The sequence below is a fragment of the Lotus japonicus genome, chromosome 1 (assembly GCF_012489685.1).
Source record: "Lotus japonicus ecotype B-129 chromosome 1, LjGifu_v1.2".
Lineage (NCBI taxonomy): Eukaryota > Viridiplantae > Streptophyta > Magnoliopsida > Fabales > Fabaceae > Lotus > Lotus japonicus.
Window position 1 is genome coordinate 5,988,384 of NC_080041.1, and position 14,801 is coordinate 6,003,184.

Below are 14,801 nucleotides of genomic sequence, written 5' to 3' on the forward strand. Positions count from 1 at the left end.
AGACGCACCCACCCACTTTTTCCCTTTCTGCTTTCACTTTACCCATTTCCCCCTCCATTCGACAGCATCCTCATCTTCTATCCTCTTCTTCATCAATTACTTTTTCTTCACCAAAGAACCACACTAATACCCACCATAAACTACAAATATTTGAAGAAGAAGCTTGATGGTTCACGTAGGAAGCTTTTGGGTTAGTTTTGGGTGCTAGGGTTTATGCTCTAAGAGAGGGGAAGAGTACCCACCCCATAAAGAGTATTCACTTGAGCTCAATGAGGTATATTCACAACCCAAAATTCTAAAGAATTGTATTCTAGTCTATGCTAGTTTTGGGTAAATTAATTTTAGGGATTTGAGCTCACAATTAGGGATTTCATGGTTGCTTTTGGATAATAGATAGCTAAATTAAGTTCCTAAAGAGTTGAAATTTGTTGTTGATGTTCAGACTTGCCGATCACGGACTCATCTGAGCATCTTGAAGTTGTTGGGAGCACTCCTCTTGATCCTTCATAGTTGTGAGTGGTTTATGACCATTGTGGCATATTTTTAATTACTTTATGCTTATGGTTTTGACTATTTTATTATAACTAGAAGTGTCTACTTATTTAAAATTGGGGGAACATCCTTTCATTCACATGACTATCTTTTATTGAGTTATTTAAAGTTATGCGATCGAATAAATGAATTTGAGAATGATTTTAGTTTGTTTTAAGCTATGAAGTTACAAACTTTATGTATTGAACCATGTTGGATTGAGGATGACATCTTGATGAGCTTTGATAATTATTGAGAACATTCATATTTGAAACTTTGATATGAGATTGCTTATGGTTTTGAAAAGATGATTGTGGGAATACATGTTAGAACCTCGTAGCCGTTAACGGAGGTAACGACCTAGATGCACCTAGTTATTTGATTCCGGGTGGAGAGGGCTATCCATTAGATGGAGCCACCAGTGCACGGAAAGGGCTATCAACGAGATGTAGCTTCCCCCGATGAGATTGATGAGATATGACATGATTCCGGGTGGAGAGGGCTATCCGTTAGATGAAGTCGCCTCTTGGATAAGATAATCCTTAAGAGGAAAGGGCTATCAACGAGATGTAGCTTCCCCCGATGACACGATGTGACTTGAGAAAGGAAAGGGCTATCCGTTAGATGGAGCCGCCCCTAGGGGAAAGGCCACCCTGTAGGAGGAAAGGGCTATCAACGAGATGGTGCCACCTTATGATTATGGTTCTCTCATGTGTGTTCCCTATTGTATTTGGTTTATCGGATTTGAGTGATTTTATAAATTGAAAATGATTTAACCGCATTATGATTCTTTAAGTTTTCTCTATGTCAAACATTGATTTGAGTTAGTAAAGCGTGAAACTTTTACCATGCCATATATGTTTTAGGAAAGTGATTTGAGTTACTTAACTTGAGCAAATGTCATATTTATCCTGAGTTTTAAAGAGAAAATCGTGCCTATGATGTTCCCCTTCTAGTTCATGGTGGTTTATAGGCCCTCACTAAGTCTTTGTGACTTACCCCCTCCTTATTTCCATTTTAGATTCACGGGTAGTTGAGTAGGAGGTTGTTTCAGTTGCAGCTTGTACAATTACTTCTTTTTGGTAGGCCTTCTACGGTTGGTGGCCATGTTGATGTCTTTTGTTGATCTTTTTGGTATTTTGCAACTATAGGGAATATGTAATAGTCATATTTTGTAAAGTGTAAAAGTTCTACGATGTATTTGATGATGTTACTTCTTGGATAATGGATATATGTATATTTGGATCTCTAGCTGAATGATATACATCTTTAGCAGATCTTGTTATTTTGTAAAAATGTAGAAATACAAAGGAACTCTGTCCAATTGTCGTTTGAGCTTCGTAAGCATGTTTCTTTCTTTATAAGAGGTATTGCGGAAACGAATCATGTGAAAGCAGGCTTGCTAGGCTATGGTAATAGCTTATGCGCCGGTTACGGCTTAGGTTTGGGTCGTGACAGTCAGATTATTGTTTTTTCCGATTCGCAACATGCCTTTTCCCTTGTGCATCAAGGTTGTGGCCGTTTTCATAGTCATGCTCCTGTGCTTGGTTTGATCAAGGCTCTTCTTGCTCGCGATTGGCTTGTCAAGTTTGAGCACCTGCTGCGTGAAGGTAACGCTATAGCGGACTTGTTAGCGAAGGATGGTGCTCTTAAGGATCATCGTATGGAGTGTTTGGAGGACCCTCCTGTGGTTGCTATCCCTCTTTTGGCATATGACTACCGTGGGACTTCCTTCTTGAGGCTCTAGTGTTGTAGTCTTTTTGTTTTTCTTTTAGCAGCTTTGTACCAAAAAAAAAAACTCCCTCACGCTTATAAAAAAAATGAAAACTCACTCGTATTATATGTTTTTTTTATGTTACTTGACATTTACATGTGACACAATTTAGTTTGAAGTTCTACGAGATGCATCTGCTTCTCATGTTTACAACTGAATTGCGTTAGGTTAGTCTTTTTACTCTCTCTGTAATGGGTTGGGACACCCCTTGTGTTTCATATTAGTTTATTTTGGCTTATAGAAAAACTATTCAATTAGTCTATTTTCCTTTTACTTAATCTCTATACCCAAAATAGTATGAGTGGGAAAAGAATAGAAATATAAGTAAGATATATAATCTGAGGTGATAGCAAGAAATAAAGTATAGAGAAAAGTGATAGATAATGTGAATGAATTGGGGAATAATCAGGAGTGACTAATATAGTAGCATAGTTTGGAAATTATTCAACAAATAGATTTTAAAGGCAAAATAAATAATGTGAAGAAGTTAGTAGGTTTTCTTAAATAGAATTGATTATAAGAAGAAAAAAAGTTGATAGGAGTAATAATAAAAACATGTAAAAAATGTCTCAATGAAACAACTCCACGTTGAAGTGAGCTGAACTGTGTGCTGAACCTGACACGTATGCATTGAGTCTATCCATTCCTTTAATTTTTTGTTTATATGTAGTTTTCTGATTATTATAAGCTGAATTGAATAAATAAGCTGAAAAAAAGCTACGGAAAAATCACTTCCAATTCATATGCTTCCAATGTGGATGAGCAGATGATGTTTCAAGGAAATTTGTATAGACACTAAAGTGTCTTATTGTGCATCAGTTTTGATATATCTAACATTATCCTCCTTTCTATACTAGGTGGGAACCCATGATAGCTTCTATGTAGTAAAATTTGTTGGGATCAAAAAATTAATCAAGCCAGAAAGTGCACACTAGAAACAGGTTACATGAAACAGAATCAGTATTCAGAAACTACAATCAAACAAACTCCTTAGAGTCTTATTGTGTATCAGTTTTTGTATATCTGATATGTTATGTTAGCTGTAGTAAAAGAGATTTTTTGAGGACCCTTTTGGGTTTTGAGTTGAGATCATGCGTATTTCCTAACTGGGGCAATGACATTGACACAGTTTCATTCTGTTCCCGCGATCGATTGTTGTTTCCGGTTGGGGTCTCACTGCTTTATCATTACTGAATGAGTTAGGGGTGTTTGGCTATGTAAGCAGCATTAAGGCCCTGTATTTCCATTTCCTCTCGCTGCCCCCTCTCATCAAGATCTAACCTTTTCCTTGAGCGGGTCTTAGGGTGTTTGTTTTCGTTAGGGTTGGGGAAAGAACAAGAAGACGACGCTGTCTCGTAAGTGGCTGTGGATTAGCTGTGAAATGACTGAGAATTAGCTGTGATCTAGCTGTTAATTAGCTATGAAATTGGCTGCTAATTTCCTGTCCAATGACTTCGAATTAGCTGTGAAATGACTGCGAGTTAGCTGTGAAATGACTGTTAGTTAGCTGTGCCTTAGCTGCGAATTAGCTGAAATCTAGCTGCTAATTAGTTGTAAAATTGGCTGCCTATTAGCTGAGGAATTAGCTGTGAAATTAGCTGCGAAGTTAGCTGCGGTATTGCTACAAGAAATTAACTAAGAAATAGCTGCTAACTGTGTTATGGAATAAGCCAATTAGCTATGCAAATAGTTCCACAGCTAAATCTACAGCGAATTTACTTCTAGTTAGCTTCGAATTAGCAACGAATTGAGCTGAACTCAAAAATTGCCATCAAAATTGTTTGGAAACTGACAAACCGTATAAGCGAAATGCTAGACTTTTTTACTTGGTTAGTGTAATTTGAAAACAAAATTACCAAACTAGTGCAACTTTTGATTTAATTACACAATTAGTGTGAATCGCCACTTTCAATAGCGATATCTTTTTTTTCTATAGAAATCGCCACTGGCAGTGGCGACACCCAATTTTTTTTTTTTTGACTTTCATTTTTAGTGACGGAAGAAATCCGTCACAAAATCCTAGCGTATTATAATATGAAAGGTATTAGTGACGGAAGGTAAAGAGAGAATACATCCGTCGCAAATTGTTTAGCGACGCAATTTTGTTTGCGACGAAGTTATTCGTCACAAAATCCTAGTGAATAATGACAAACAATATTAGCGACGGATATTAGAGTGTAGATATTTCCGTCGCAAAATTATTAGCGACGGAATTTTGTCCGTCACCAACGAGCAGAGTCAAAAAAAAAATTTATGGTGTCGCCACTGCAAGTGGCGATTTTATCAAAAAAAAAATTAAAAAATTAAGAGGTATCGCCACTTTAAGTGGCGATTTACACCAATTATTGTGTAATTAAATCAAAAGTTGCACTAGTTTGGTAAATTTTTTAAAAAATTACACCAACCAAGTAAAAAAGTCGAAATGCTAACACGAGAGTGTCCTAGTCAGCGCCTACACTACATGACCACCACCTTTCTTCTCCGGTGAGCACCCTTACCGAGTAAGCTTCATGAAGCCCCCTCACCGGGATTTGGGTTTGGCACCCCACCCTTTAGGCTACGCGCCCCAGCATTTTTTTTTATTCCAAAACTACCCATCGGTAAATGATTTGCCGATGTCAAAATACCAATCGGTAAATCATTTACCGTTATTGTTCCTCAGTATGAACACCTTCATCCCATTACCCAGAACACGAAGAACAATATCGGTTAATAATTAACCGATTCTAATATTGTATCGGTATATCATTTACCGATTTGTAATCTGGAAGTTTGATCACCTTTTCACCATTACTCCTCCCTCCACCAACCCCTCCACCATTACTCCTCCCTCCAACAACCCCCCACCAGCCCCCCATAACTCGCCCAAACTACCTTATTCTCCATTACTCCACTCCTCCCTCACATTTCACCTTCCCACCACCACCACCATCTCCACATTTCCACCACCACCAACACCAACACCACCACCACCAAGGGAAAGCTTTTAACTTCTGGTAAGTGTTGTTAGCTTTGGTACTTTATTTATAGTTAGTTTAAGTAGTTAGTTGTTAGTTTAAGTAGTTAGTTTAGTTAGTTAAGTTGGTAATTTAGGCTGCTGAATCGTGAACTGAATCGGTAAATGATTTACCGTTATAGTACCGGAATTTGATTTACCGTTATAGGGTCGGAATTTGATTTACCGTTATATGGTCGGTTATTGATTTACCGTTTTTGTTCCAGGGATGACAGAGTCATTTTTCTTTGGTGAATCACAATTGATACATGCTGCTGGATTGGAAAATGATAATCCAGAGGAGCAACCATCACTAGCTGAACCTCCGATTATATCTATAGATGTCTCTCATTTGTATCATACTGATCAGGTACTCATTGCACAAATTTTTGCATGCTTTGTTTGCTTTGTTTATGCCTTGTTTTATGCCTTATGCCTTGTTTATCCTGAAACAGCGTTTCCCTTTGAAAGATGATCTTATGAAATGGGTTCGCGACATTTCTATGGCAAATAATTTTGTTTTGGTGACAACAAAGTCTGATAGTGGTGCGAAGGGAAGAAAAGAATATGTCATTCTGGGGTGTGAGAAGCATGGTGCGTATATTCCCTACAGAGAACCGGATCTTGTTGAAGGAACGTCAACACAAAAGACAGGTTGTCCTTTTAGGCTAAAAGGACGACGTACGAAAGATGATAAAGGTTGGTGGTTGAAGGTGATGGACGGTAGACACATCCATCTCGCAGCTGAGTCACTAGTTGGCCACAATTACGCTGGTAGACTGAATAGTGAGGCGAAGGAGGACGTGATAAATCAGGCTAAGACTTGGGTTCCACCTAGAAAGATGTTGGCGTCCTTGAAGGAAAAAGATCCTTCAAACTTGACTACCATCCAACAAATTTATGGTGTTTGCAAGCGGTTCAGACAATCCGTTCGTGGGTCACTGACAGAGATACAATACTTGCTGAAGAAGTTGGACGGTGAGAAGTATGTTCACTTCGAACGAAATGAACCCGGATCGGAAGTGATTAGAGATATATTTTGGGCTCATCCGAATGCCGTCAAACTTTTCAACACATTCCCATATGTAGTGATCATGGATTGCACATACAAGACCAGCAAATACAAACTACCCTTGCTCGAGATTGTTGGCCTGACCTCCACGGATAAAACATACTCAATAGCATTCTGTTACATTGGCAGTGAGACCACAGAGGACTACATTTGGGCATTGGAGTGTATGAAGTCTCTGATTTCCGACCAATCCAGGTTGCCTAGAGTGATTGTGACGGACAGAGATCTTGCTTTATTGAGTGCTGCTTCACAAAGCCTTCCCACCACCACCCATTTACTATGCTTGTGGCACATCAACAAGTGTGTTTTGGCAAAGTGCAAAGAGTATGTTGGCACGGATGATTTTGCTCAAGAGGTTATGGACAAGTGGGCCGAATTGGTAGATGCTCCAACAGTTCCAGAATTTGAAGCTCATTGGATTGAATTGTTTAACATGTGCAAGCATAAACACAAGTTGAAATTTGCCACTTATTGTTCTACTACATGGTTGGTCCACAAGCAGAAATTTGCCAAGGCATGGACAAATCATGTGATGCATTTTGGAACAACAACAAGTAACAGGTACAAAAATTATGTTATGACTTGTTATATGTATTTCATTTCATAGATTATTACAGTATTAATTCTTACATGTGCGTTGTTGGTTTGCAGGGCTGAAGGTGCACATGCCAGCTTGAAGTTGATGTTGCGGAACAGTAAGGGTGACCTGGCCACATCATGGGATGCGTCGCATAGTTTGACCACCAATCGCCACACTGAGATAGTAGCATCGTTTGAGCGCAGTATGAATAAAATTGATCACCTTTTCAAGACCCCTTTCTACACAAATATTAGGGGATTTGTGTCAATCAAATGCCTGAAACTCATTGATGCTGAACTGACAAGAATGCGAGCCTCCGGCGGCAGATGCGATTGCTTATTGAGAGAGACTCATGGACTACCTTGCGGTTGTCAACTTGCAGGTTACCGGTCAACCACTCTCCTCTCAACTACTTCCAATTATTTATATTTGTGATTCAATGTAACATGTCTGTGAACTTGCAGATTATGAGAGGATTCCGTACGAGGCCATTCATCCATTCTGGAAGAGCCTAAGTTGGGAGCATGTACCTGTTGTAGATACTGGCAGCTCAGATATTTGCGGACTAAACCATGGAGAGATGCACCCAGAAGTTGAGGCACTGACACGTTATTTCCATTCTTTGGATACTGGAGGGCAGAGTATGGTAAGGAGGAAGCTTCAAGCGATATATTGTCCTGAAAGGAGTACACTATGTACTCCTGAGCTTCGGATAAAGTCCAACCGCACTCCTAAGTTGAAGGAGAGCAAACAACCCAAGGGTCGAGCAATAGGATCCTTGACTCGTGATCCTTCAGCGTTTGAACTTACTGACAAGAAGATTAAAGAGGAAAAGAAGTCTTCACAACCAGCAAAGAGGAAGAAGCGTGTGAAGAAGTCTGATACAAGTCATTTCATGTGTAACTTTCCAGCCTTTCTCCATCCATATATTGGCACAATTACAGATGTTGAGGATGATGGTAACTGTGGCTATAGATCCATTGCTGCATTAATGGGGCATTCCGCCGGTCAGGACGGTTGGCCTTGGGTTAGGGCTACATTGATACAAGAACTTGAGACCAATGTGTTAATGTATAATAGGATGTGGGGCACAGATGTTGTTAATGCCTTACATAATCGTCTCACTCTTCCTATTGGTGACCCGGCCACCCCTGACAAATGGTTTCAACTGCCAGAGATGGGATACCTTGTTGCCACAAAGTACCAATTGGTTCTCGTATCCTTATCCTCTATGGGTTGTAACACATACTTTCCACTGATAGGAGCCGGCCCACGAGATGAGCATTCTGTTATAGCTATTGGACATGTGATAAATCACTGGGTACAGGTATATTTTGACCAAATACACTAATATTTTAGTTGCCTACTAGCTTGTCGATTAATTTTTGTATGTGGAAGTTATCTAATTTTATGGTTATTCTCTAAAATGCAGCTCCAATTAACTGCTGGACATCCTATGCCGACTATTGCTCCCCAGTGGGATTGGCACGCTGATCTTGCCTCCAAATACTGGAGGAACCTATATCGTCCACGTTTAGACATGTATGATGCACAATTCCATGCTTGGCTTGGTGCTTTTAGTGGTCATGCGGACTATGTGGACATCACCACAGATTGAATGTTCTTGTATTGTGTAATATTAATTTGTAAACTCTCTGTAATTTGGTAGAATGTGGCCCTTATCACAGGTTGTTGTTAATGATGAAAACCTAGACATCATCGTAGATTGGCAGGTTCATGCGTGTACTTTTGGTAATGTTAATTTGATGTACTTTTGGTAATGTTAATTTGATGTACTCTTGTCATTTTCATTTTCATTACCCTCCACCACCAACCCTGACATTACTCTCAACCACCAGCCCCAACCACTCTTCTACCATCCACCAGTACACCTTAAATGTTTTGACCGCACTCCTGAGCTATAAATCTATGTTGTGTCTTGCCTCTTCTTCTCACTCTTCATTCCTCATCTTCCTGTCTATTGTGTCTTGACTCTTCTTCTTACTCCTCATTCTACACAATGGAACAAGACCCAAATCCATTCCTCCGCCATTGCAAAGGTCAAAGCAACAACTCTGGCAGCTCTCGTCCTCTCATTCCTGGCCCGGCTGGCGCCATCCAGGCTGCCATGTATGCCCGTAGATCCACCCCGAACACACCACTCATTCTGACCCAGGAAATCGTGAGGCGTGTGCTAGATCATGGATCAACCGAAACCGATCCTGATTTCAACTCACATGCTTGGCTATCAGCCCTGCAAGAGTGGGGAATAGCCACTCCGCTGGGCTCTCTGACAGCGAACGTTGAGAGGGTGGAGAATGTTGTTGCTGTTATCAAATCTTGCACTCCCAATGGATTTGGAGATGCGAAAGTTACCCTCAAGGTATGTCTTGAGTTTGGGTTTTGTAAGGCCTTGTTTTTTGTCCCCCTTGACTAACCGTTCTAATTTACTTCTCAAACGATTTCAAAAATTTAGGACCCCACGGGTGCCGTTGATGCTAGCATCCACCGCAAGGCATTTACTCACAGTGAATTTGCGAATGACATAACTGTTGGATCTGTTCTCGTTCTCCAAAAGGTCTGAAACCTAAACATGAAACTTGCTTCATTTTTTGGACAGTTAAGCATGGTTTAATTAAAGTATACATTTCACTTGCAGGTTGCTGTGTTTGCACCTAGAGGAACTGTTTGTTATCTTAATATAACATTGCCCAACCTAGTGAAGGTATTCCCAAAAGATTGCGGACCCCATGACTTCATCGATATCACAGAGGAATAATTTTGTTTTCGGTGTTGCTTATGTTTAATTTGGTTGTGTAACCGTTTAACTTATTGTCATGGATTACTACATGCTTTGAATTATTTATATGTTGTCGTTGTTTCTGTTTTTTTCATTATAAGAGTCATAATATTAAGACTAAAAATATAACACATGCAAATAAAACGAGGAAAGAGTCATAACATAACATAAAAAGTCCTAACATATACATAATAATGGATCCCACATAACAAGTGTAATAAAATCACTCTCCCCGACCCCGCCCCCTGCGACCTCTGGGTCCACGAGCTCGACCTCCACGAACACCCTCTCCAGGATCACCCTCTCCACGAGCTCTGCCTCCACGAGCTCCGCCTCCACGGGGTCTGCCTCCACGAGCTCTGCCTCCACGAGCTCTGCCTCCCGCAGCTGCGGCTCCTCGAATAGCAGAAAAGGCAACTCCCTGGGTACCAACGAAGGAACTCCGTCGAAAGAGATCGAGCGCCCTCTCCGTGAGGATCCGGGGCTGTGTCCCTGGAGCATAAGCACCTGGCACCTCCAGGGACTGCTCCAACAACTCCACACCCCTACGTATGGCAGACTGCATAAAAATAATATACAAAAATAATTTCATTAACAAAAATCACAATTGAATGAATAAAAATAATATACAAGTTTAGAATCCAAACTTACCACGGCACTAAGCTCCTCCCTCCTATCCTCAGGGATGATGAACACATGTGACACTCTGCTATACCACCTCATGTAACCCTCCACCGCCTCTCCCGGATATGTAGCAGGTATCCCCTGAGGGCGGAGGTGCGGCTCAAACTCAGCATAGGCAGCATCTGCGGTCTCAGCAAGGGACCCCGTCGTCTGGATCTCAGAGGGGTGTCGAGGGATGTCCTGTATGAAGCCAAACTGGCGCATAACCCGCTCTGGTAGATGTAGGCTCACAGACCGGCCGTAAGGTGTCCGGATGTAGCCGGAATAGAGGGCCCTGGGATCCCGCGGTCGAACATCTCGATGGTCCTCAAAAGGGGTCCATGTGATATCATCCACTGTAAGCTCATCGAGCATGACCCGTCTCTCATCGAGTCCGGAATGCGCGATCCGAGACGTGGACCACCGCTGCGCCCTAGGCTGGTCCTGTGTGTAGCCGGGGACCTCCGTCCTGATAATGACGCTGCTGGATATGTACTCATACGCCCATGACAGCACGAGGGAGGTGAACCCACCGATCTGCGCTGTCTTCCTGCGGGAAGCACGACTCAGCTGTTCGTACAACGAAGCCAGCGCAATCGCACCCCACGCGTACTCCGACACGCGACCGAGGTCCTCAAGCATCCCGATCCAGTAGACAGTAGTGTGGTAACCACCACTCTTGCTGGCAAAGAGGGTGGCACCAAGCTGGTTCACCAGCCAGATCCTAGCAGCATCCTCATAGCGTCCCCCTACAATGAAATGAATTAAGTTAACAGTTATTAATAATACTCTAAAAATAAATACAACTTAATAAAGTAATTATTAAGACATACCATCCATAGCAGACGTGTACATGGTCTTCAAAGTAATGAACCGAATGTTCTGGCCACCCGCCGCCTCAAACTCAGCCAGATAAGCAGCAACAGATCCTCCCAGGAGCTGGGCGCAGAGCGCTGCAACCTCGTCTCGCTCCCCTCTGCCCGGAGTGTAGAACCTCGACCCTGTGGGAAGATGGAGAATAGCCGACACATCGTCCAGGGTGATAGTCATCTCCCCGAACGGCATGTGGAAGCTACTCGTCTCCTCATGCCATCTCTCAACAAGGGCCAGTACGACAGCTGGGTCTGTCTCCGGTAACCCGCACCAAGGCAGGTGATACAAACCCGTCTGCTGCAGCAGCTGTCGCACAGCTGTGTGGGCCTCTGAATCGCCATCACAGGGGAGGTTCCATACCTTCCCCCCAACAGTGGCCACCCTCAATGTCCGACGGTCCACGTACCGCGGGTCTGTGCGAAGAAGTGCCTGCCACGTCCAAGGAGCCTTGTGGTCAGGATAATGCGCAAGAAGCGACAGATCCTCAGGCCCCCCGGGAAACGGTGCCACCCTCTGGATGAGGTCGTCATCTGCACCGCCCTCTACACCGCCCTCTACACCGCCCTCTGGCACCACATCTGGCACAACATCAGCAGCATCAATCTCCTCCTGGAGAATAAGAGGCTCCTCCTCCTCACCACTGGCCTCAGAAGCAGTCTCAGAAGCAGACTCCTCGCCACTGGGCTCCGAAGAAGACTGCTCGCCAGATGTCTCCTCAAGAGGTAACTCAACCATCGGAGAGACCGGAGTAGGATGAGGCTGAGGCTCAGCCGGAGTACCTGACGGAGCTGTAGTAGATGGACCACCTGACGGAGGTGTAGCAGACGGACACGGAGACGGAGCCCCGGCCGGAGTAGCAGACGGAGACGGGGCCGAAGCCTCAACCGCCTGACTAGCTGCTCGATGGTCGCCGCGCCGCGTAGAAGCATGCAAGCGCTCGTGGCGATCCTCTGCATCATCGACTGTAGAAGATCGAGACCTCTTCCTCCCGCCCTTCATTCTCCTATGAAAAGCAAACAAATTTAACATCAAATTACAACTTGAACAACTTTAACAGTTACAACTTGTACAAACATCTCTCATATAGCAACAAACATCTCTCATATAGAAACAAACATCTCTCATATAGCATCAACACCCTTTCTAATTTGTCAATCTAGATAACTAAAATGCAACATTAAGGAAGTTCCCTAGTTCTAATAAGCCGATACCATCAACACCCTTTCCCAGTGTCATGACACTAAAATATTTGAAAATTTGTACAAAATATTCAGCCCAATAGATGGAGGAAAACTAAAAAAAACTGGCTTAAAAAAACTGCCTTAAACTGCCTTAAACTGGTTTAGAATCGGGAAATGTTTTCCCATTACAGAATCGGAAAAACATTTTCCATTACAGAATCGGAAAATGTTTTTCCGATTTTACAGTAACCCAGAAACCAGAACTGGAAACGACCCACTCGTGCCCATGACCGTTTCATGCCATTTCAGTCAATAAAACCTACCTCTAATCAATAATCAACTACCCTAGTGTTCAACATTCACCTAATAATCCATCAACTACCTCTAATCATCAATCAATGTGAGAGAATCAATAAAAATGGAACTTACCTTTTGAATGTAATGGAATGGGAGTTCCGGTGCTTTGAGGAAGCTTTGATGATGATGGGACCGAAGCTTGGAGTGGTGGAACGCAAGTTTGGGAGAGATTTGAAGAGGGAGTGATTTGGGGAGGGAAATGGGTTTTGAAAATTATGTTTCAAAACCTATCTGATGCTGTTATATCAATACGAATCGGTAAATGATAAACCGATACGTATCGGAAAATCATTTACCGATATTAATCCTGAGGGTTTCCGGTAATTTCCCCACTTTAAGTGGGGCGGGAAGCCTAAGGGCTGGGGTGTTAAACCCAATTCCCCCCCTCACCTCGCTGGTGCGAAATGCCTTTGTTCGCGTCTTGTTGTCTAGGAGAGAGGTGAACCCACCATCATCACCACCACCGTCAATCATGGCTATGAAGCATCTAGATCTGGTCCTCCACTATCTTCTTCATCTACGTTTTGATCTTAGCCACATGGTTTTTTATATTATTTATATCTATGGTGGAAAACTATTGGTTCATCATTGGACCCGTTTGCCATAAAAGGATAAAACTATATTTTGTTCACACTTCTCCATTTTACACCCTTACGCGGGTTGGTTAATCTAGTTGAAGTACTTAAGCAACAACAAAGATATATAGACACATCATTTTTTAAATACTTCATTTTCATCTATTTTTGTTTCTATTTCTCTCATCTTATTAGTATTACATCTCATACTTTCTCTCTCTTATTTTTCTTTTCTTCCTATCTATCTCCTCATTCCACCTCTTCCACCTCAAAAAGAGGTGTGTAAGTAACATTATTGTTCTTTAAAAACAAAGTAACCATTATTGCTTAAGCAACATTGCTTATTTTGAGCACCATTGGAGCAACATGGCGTGGCAGTCTAGTTGCTTAAATTTAAGCAACGGTTGCTTATTCTCTTTCTTCTTTGCTTTTTGATTAAAAAATTATATTTTATCTTTCATTCATGAATCTGAACAATGTTATGACTTTGAAATAATATAAATATATGATGTATAATAGGACCCAAATAAAAGTAAAATAATCAAGTATGGTTGGAGCGAATTTTGCTTGAGGTGCTTAAATCATATGTGGTAGTTTGGACCCACCAGAATAGTATTTAAACAACCTAACTAGCTAACAACGTTACATTGGAGATGCTATTAAAAACAATGAAAAATGAGTGATATATATGTGGTAAAAACAATAAAGAAGAAAAGAATTACTAAGTGAAAATAAATCGTAAAAGAAAGTGAAGTTTAAAACATATCATAACTCTACCATATCTCCGTGCTAGAATAGTAGAATTCACTATTTCTTCTATAGGCAAACAAGATATGGATATGCTAGGTTAGGACCATTCTTTCATGTGCTTAATACGAGATTTGCCTAATATTTTTTCATCATAGATGAATTAGCCACTCTTAATTAAGCTGGTACGAAATTATTTCTAGACTTTGATATAGTTCTATTAACAAGAAATAGTGACTTTGTGGGAAATGAGTATTTCTCTGGTGGTTTATTTACCTTAGACGTCATCGGATTAAATTATGAAACATCTAGTTCTGCTTATATTGTTGAATTGTTTGATTTTTGTCATGGACGACTAGGACACATTAATATAGCTTCTGTAAAATGTTTATGTGGTATGGACTTGTTGCTTTCTATAAAAGAGGATTTTGTATTTAAATGACCCATGTGTGTAAAGCTAAACATGCTTAAGACACCCTTCAAATAGTCATTGAGTATATCCTTGCAATTAATTTTTTGTTATCTACTTTTCTAATTATTAGAAGTTGTATTGAATTTGAATAAGATGAAAAAAAGATGAGAAGGATCACTACTAGTATCATTCACACGTCAAATAGATATGGAAAATCACTTTCAATCCATATGCTTCCAAT

The 14,801-nt window shown here is 41.3% G+C and overlaps 3 protein-coding genes across 4 annotated transcripts; 2 read left to right on the plus strand and 1 right to left on the minus strand.

Annotated features, from left to right (window-relative positions):
* The first annotated feature begins 4,863 nt into the window (after positions 1-4,863).
* Positions 4,864-8,755, plus strand: LOC130733243 (uncharacterized). The gene is made up of 5 exons (XM_057585369.1): positions 4,864-5,301; positions 5,528-6,933; positions 7,024-7,334; positions 7,417-8,279; positions 8,385-8,755. Exons 2-5 carry the CDS (start codon positions 5,642-5,644, stop codon positions 8,568-8,570), a joined length of 2,652 nt encoding a protein of 883 aa, XP_057441352.1. The 5' UTR covers positions 4,864-5,301; positions 5,528-5,641; the 3' UTR covers positions 8,571-8,755.
* Positions 8,756-8,855: 100 nt separating this feature from the next.
* Positions 8,856-9,871, plus strand: LOC130733245 (uncharacterized). The gene is made up of 3 exons (XM_057585373.1): positions 8,856-9,335; positions 9,429-9,530; positions 9,612-9,871. Exons 1-3 carry the CDS (start codon positions 8,973-8,975, stop codon positions 9,729-9,731), a joined length of 585 nt encoding a protein of 194 aa, XP_057441356.1. The 5' UTR covers positions 8,856-8,972; the 3' UTR covers positions 9,732-9,871.
* Positions 9,864-13,214, minus strand: LOC130733244 (serine/threonine-protein phosphatase 7 long form homolog). 2 transcript variants are annotated; one of them, XM_057585372.1, is made up of 4 exons: positions 12,899-13,214; positions 11,249-12,291; positions 10,404-11,164; positions 9,864-10,311 (listed from the first exon to the last, which is right to left on the minus strand). In XM_057585372.1, the coding sequence occupies exons 2-4, from the start codon at positions 12,285-12,287 to the stop codon at positions 9,976-9,978; spliced, it is 2,136 nt and encodes a 711-aa protein (XP_057441355.1). In that variant the 5' UTR covers positions 12,288-12,291; positions 12,899-13,214; the 3' UTR covers positions 9,864-9,975. The 2 variants fall into 2 exon arrangements, with proteins under 2 accessions (XP_057441355.1, XP_057441353.1); XM_057585370.1 differs by lacking the exon at positions 12,899-13,214 and having other exon boundaries at positions 11,249-12,349.
* Between the last annotated feature and the right edge of the window lie 1,587 nt (positions 13,215-14,801).

Excerpts from the sequence above, each read along its gene's own strand:
- LOC130733243 (XM_057585369.1), top strand. The coding sequence starts at position 5,642 with ATGTCTCTCATTTGTATCATACTGATCAGGTACTCATTGCACAAATTT. Across the intron at positions 7,335-7,416 it reads TTGCGGTTGTCAACTTGCAG|ATTATGAGAGGATTCCGTAC; the intron begins GTTACCGGTCAA and ends GTGAACTTGCAG. Across the intron at positions 8,280-8,384 it reads TGATAAATCACTGGGTACAG|CTCCAATTAACTGCTGGACA; the intron begins GTATATTTTGAC and ends TCTAAAATGCAG.
- LOC130733244 (XM_057585370.1), bottom strand. The coding sequence starts at position 12,317 with ATGTTAAATTTGTTTGCTTTTCATAGGAGAATGAAGGGCGGGAGGAAG. Across the intron at positions 11,165-11,248 it reads GTACACGTCTGCTATGGATG|GGGGACGCTATGAGGATGCT; the intron begins GTATGTCTTAAT and ends ATTTCATTGTAG. Across the intron at positions 10,312-10,403 it reads GGGAGGAGCTTAGTGCCGTG|TCTGCCATACGTAGGGGTGT; the intron begins GTAAGTTTGGAT and ends ATTTTTATGCAG.
- LOC130733245 (XM_057585373.1), top strand. The coding sequence starts at position 8,973 with ATGGAACAAGACCCAAATCCATTCCTCCGCCATTGCAAAGGTCAAAGC. Across the intron at positions 9,336-9,428 it reads ATGCGAAAGTTACCCTCAAG|GACCCCACGGGTGCCGTTGA; the intron begins GTATGTCTTGAG and ends TCAAAAATTTAG. Across the intron at positions 9,531-9,611 it reads CTGTTCTCGTTCTCCAAAAG|GTTGCTGTGTTTGCACCTAG; the intron begins GTCTGAAACCTA and ends TTTCACTTGCAG.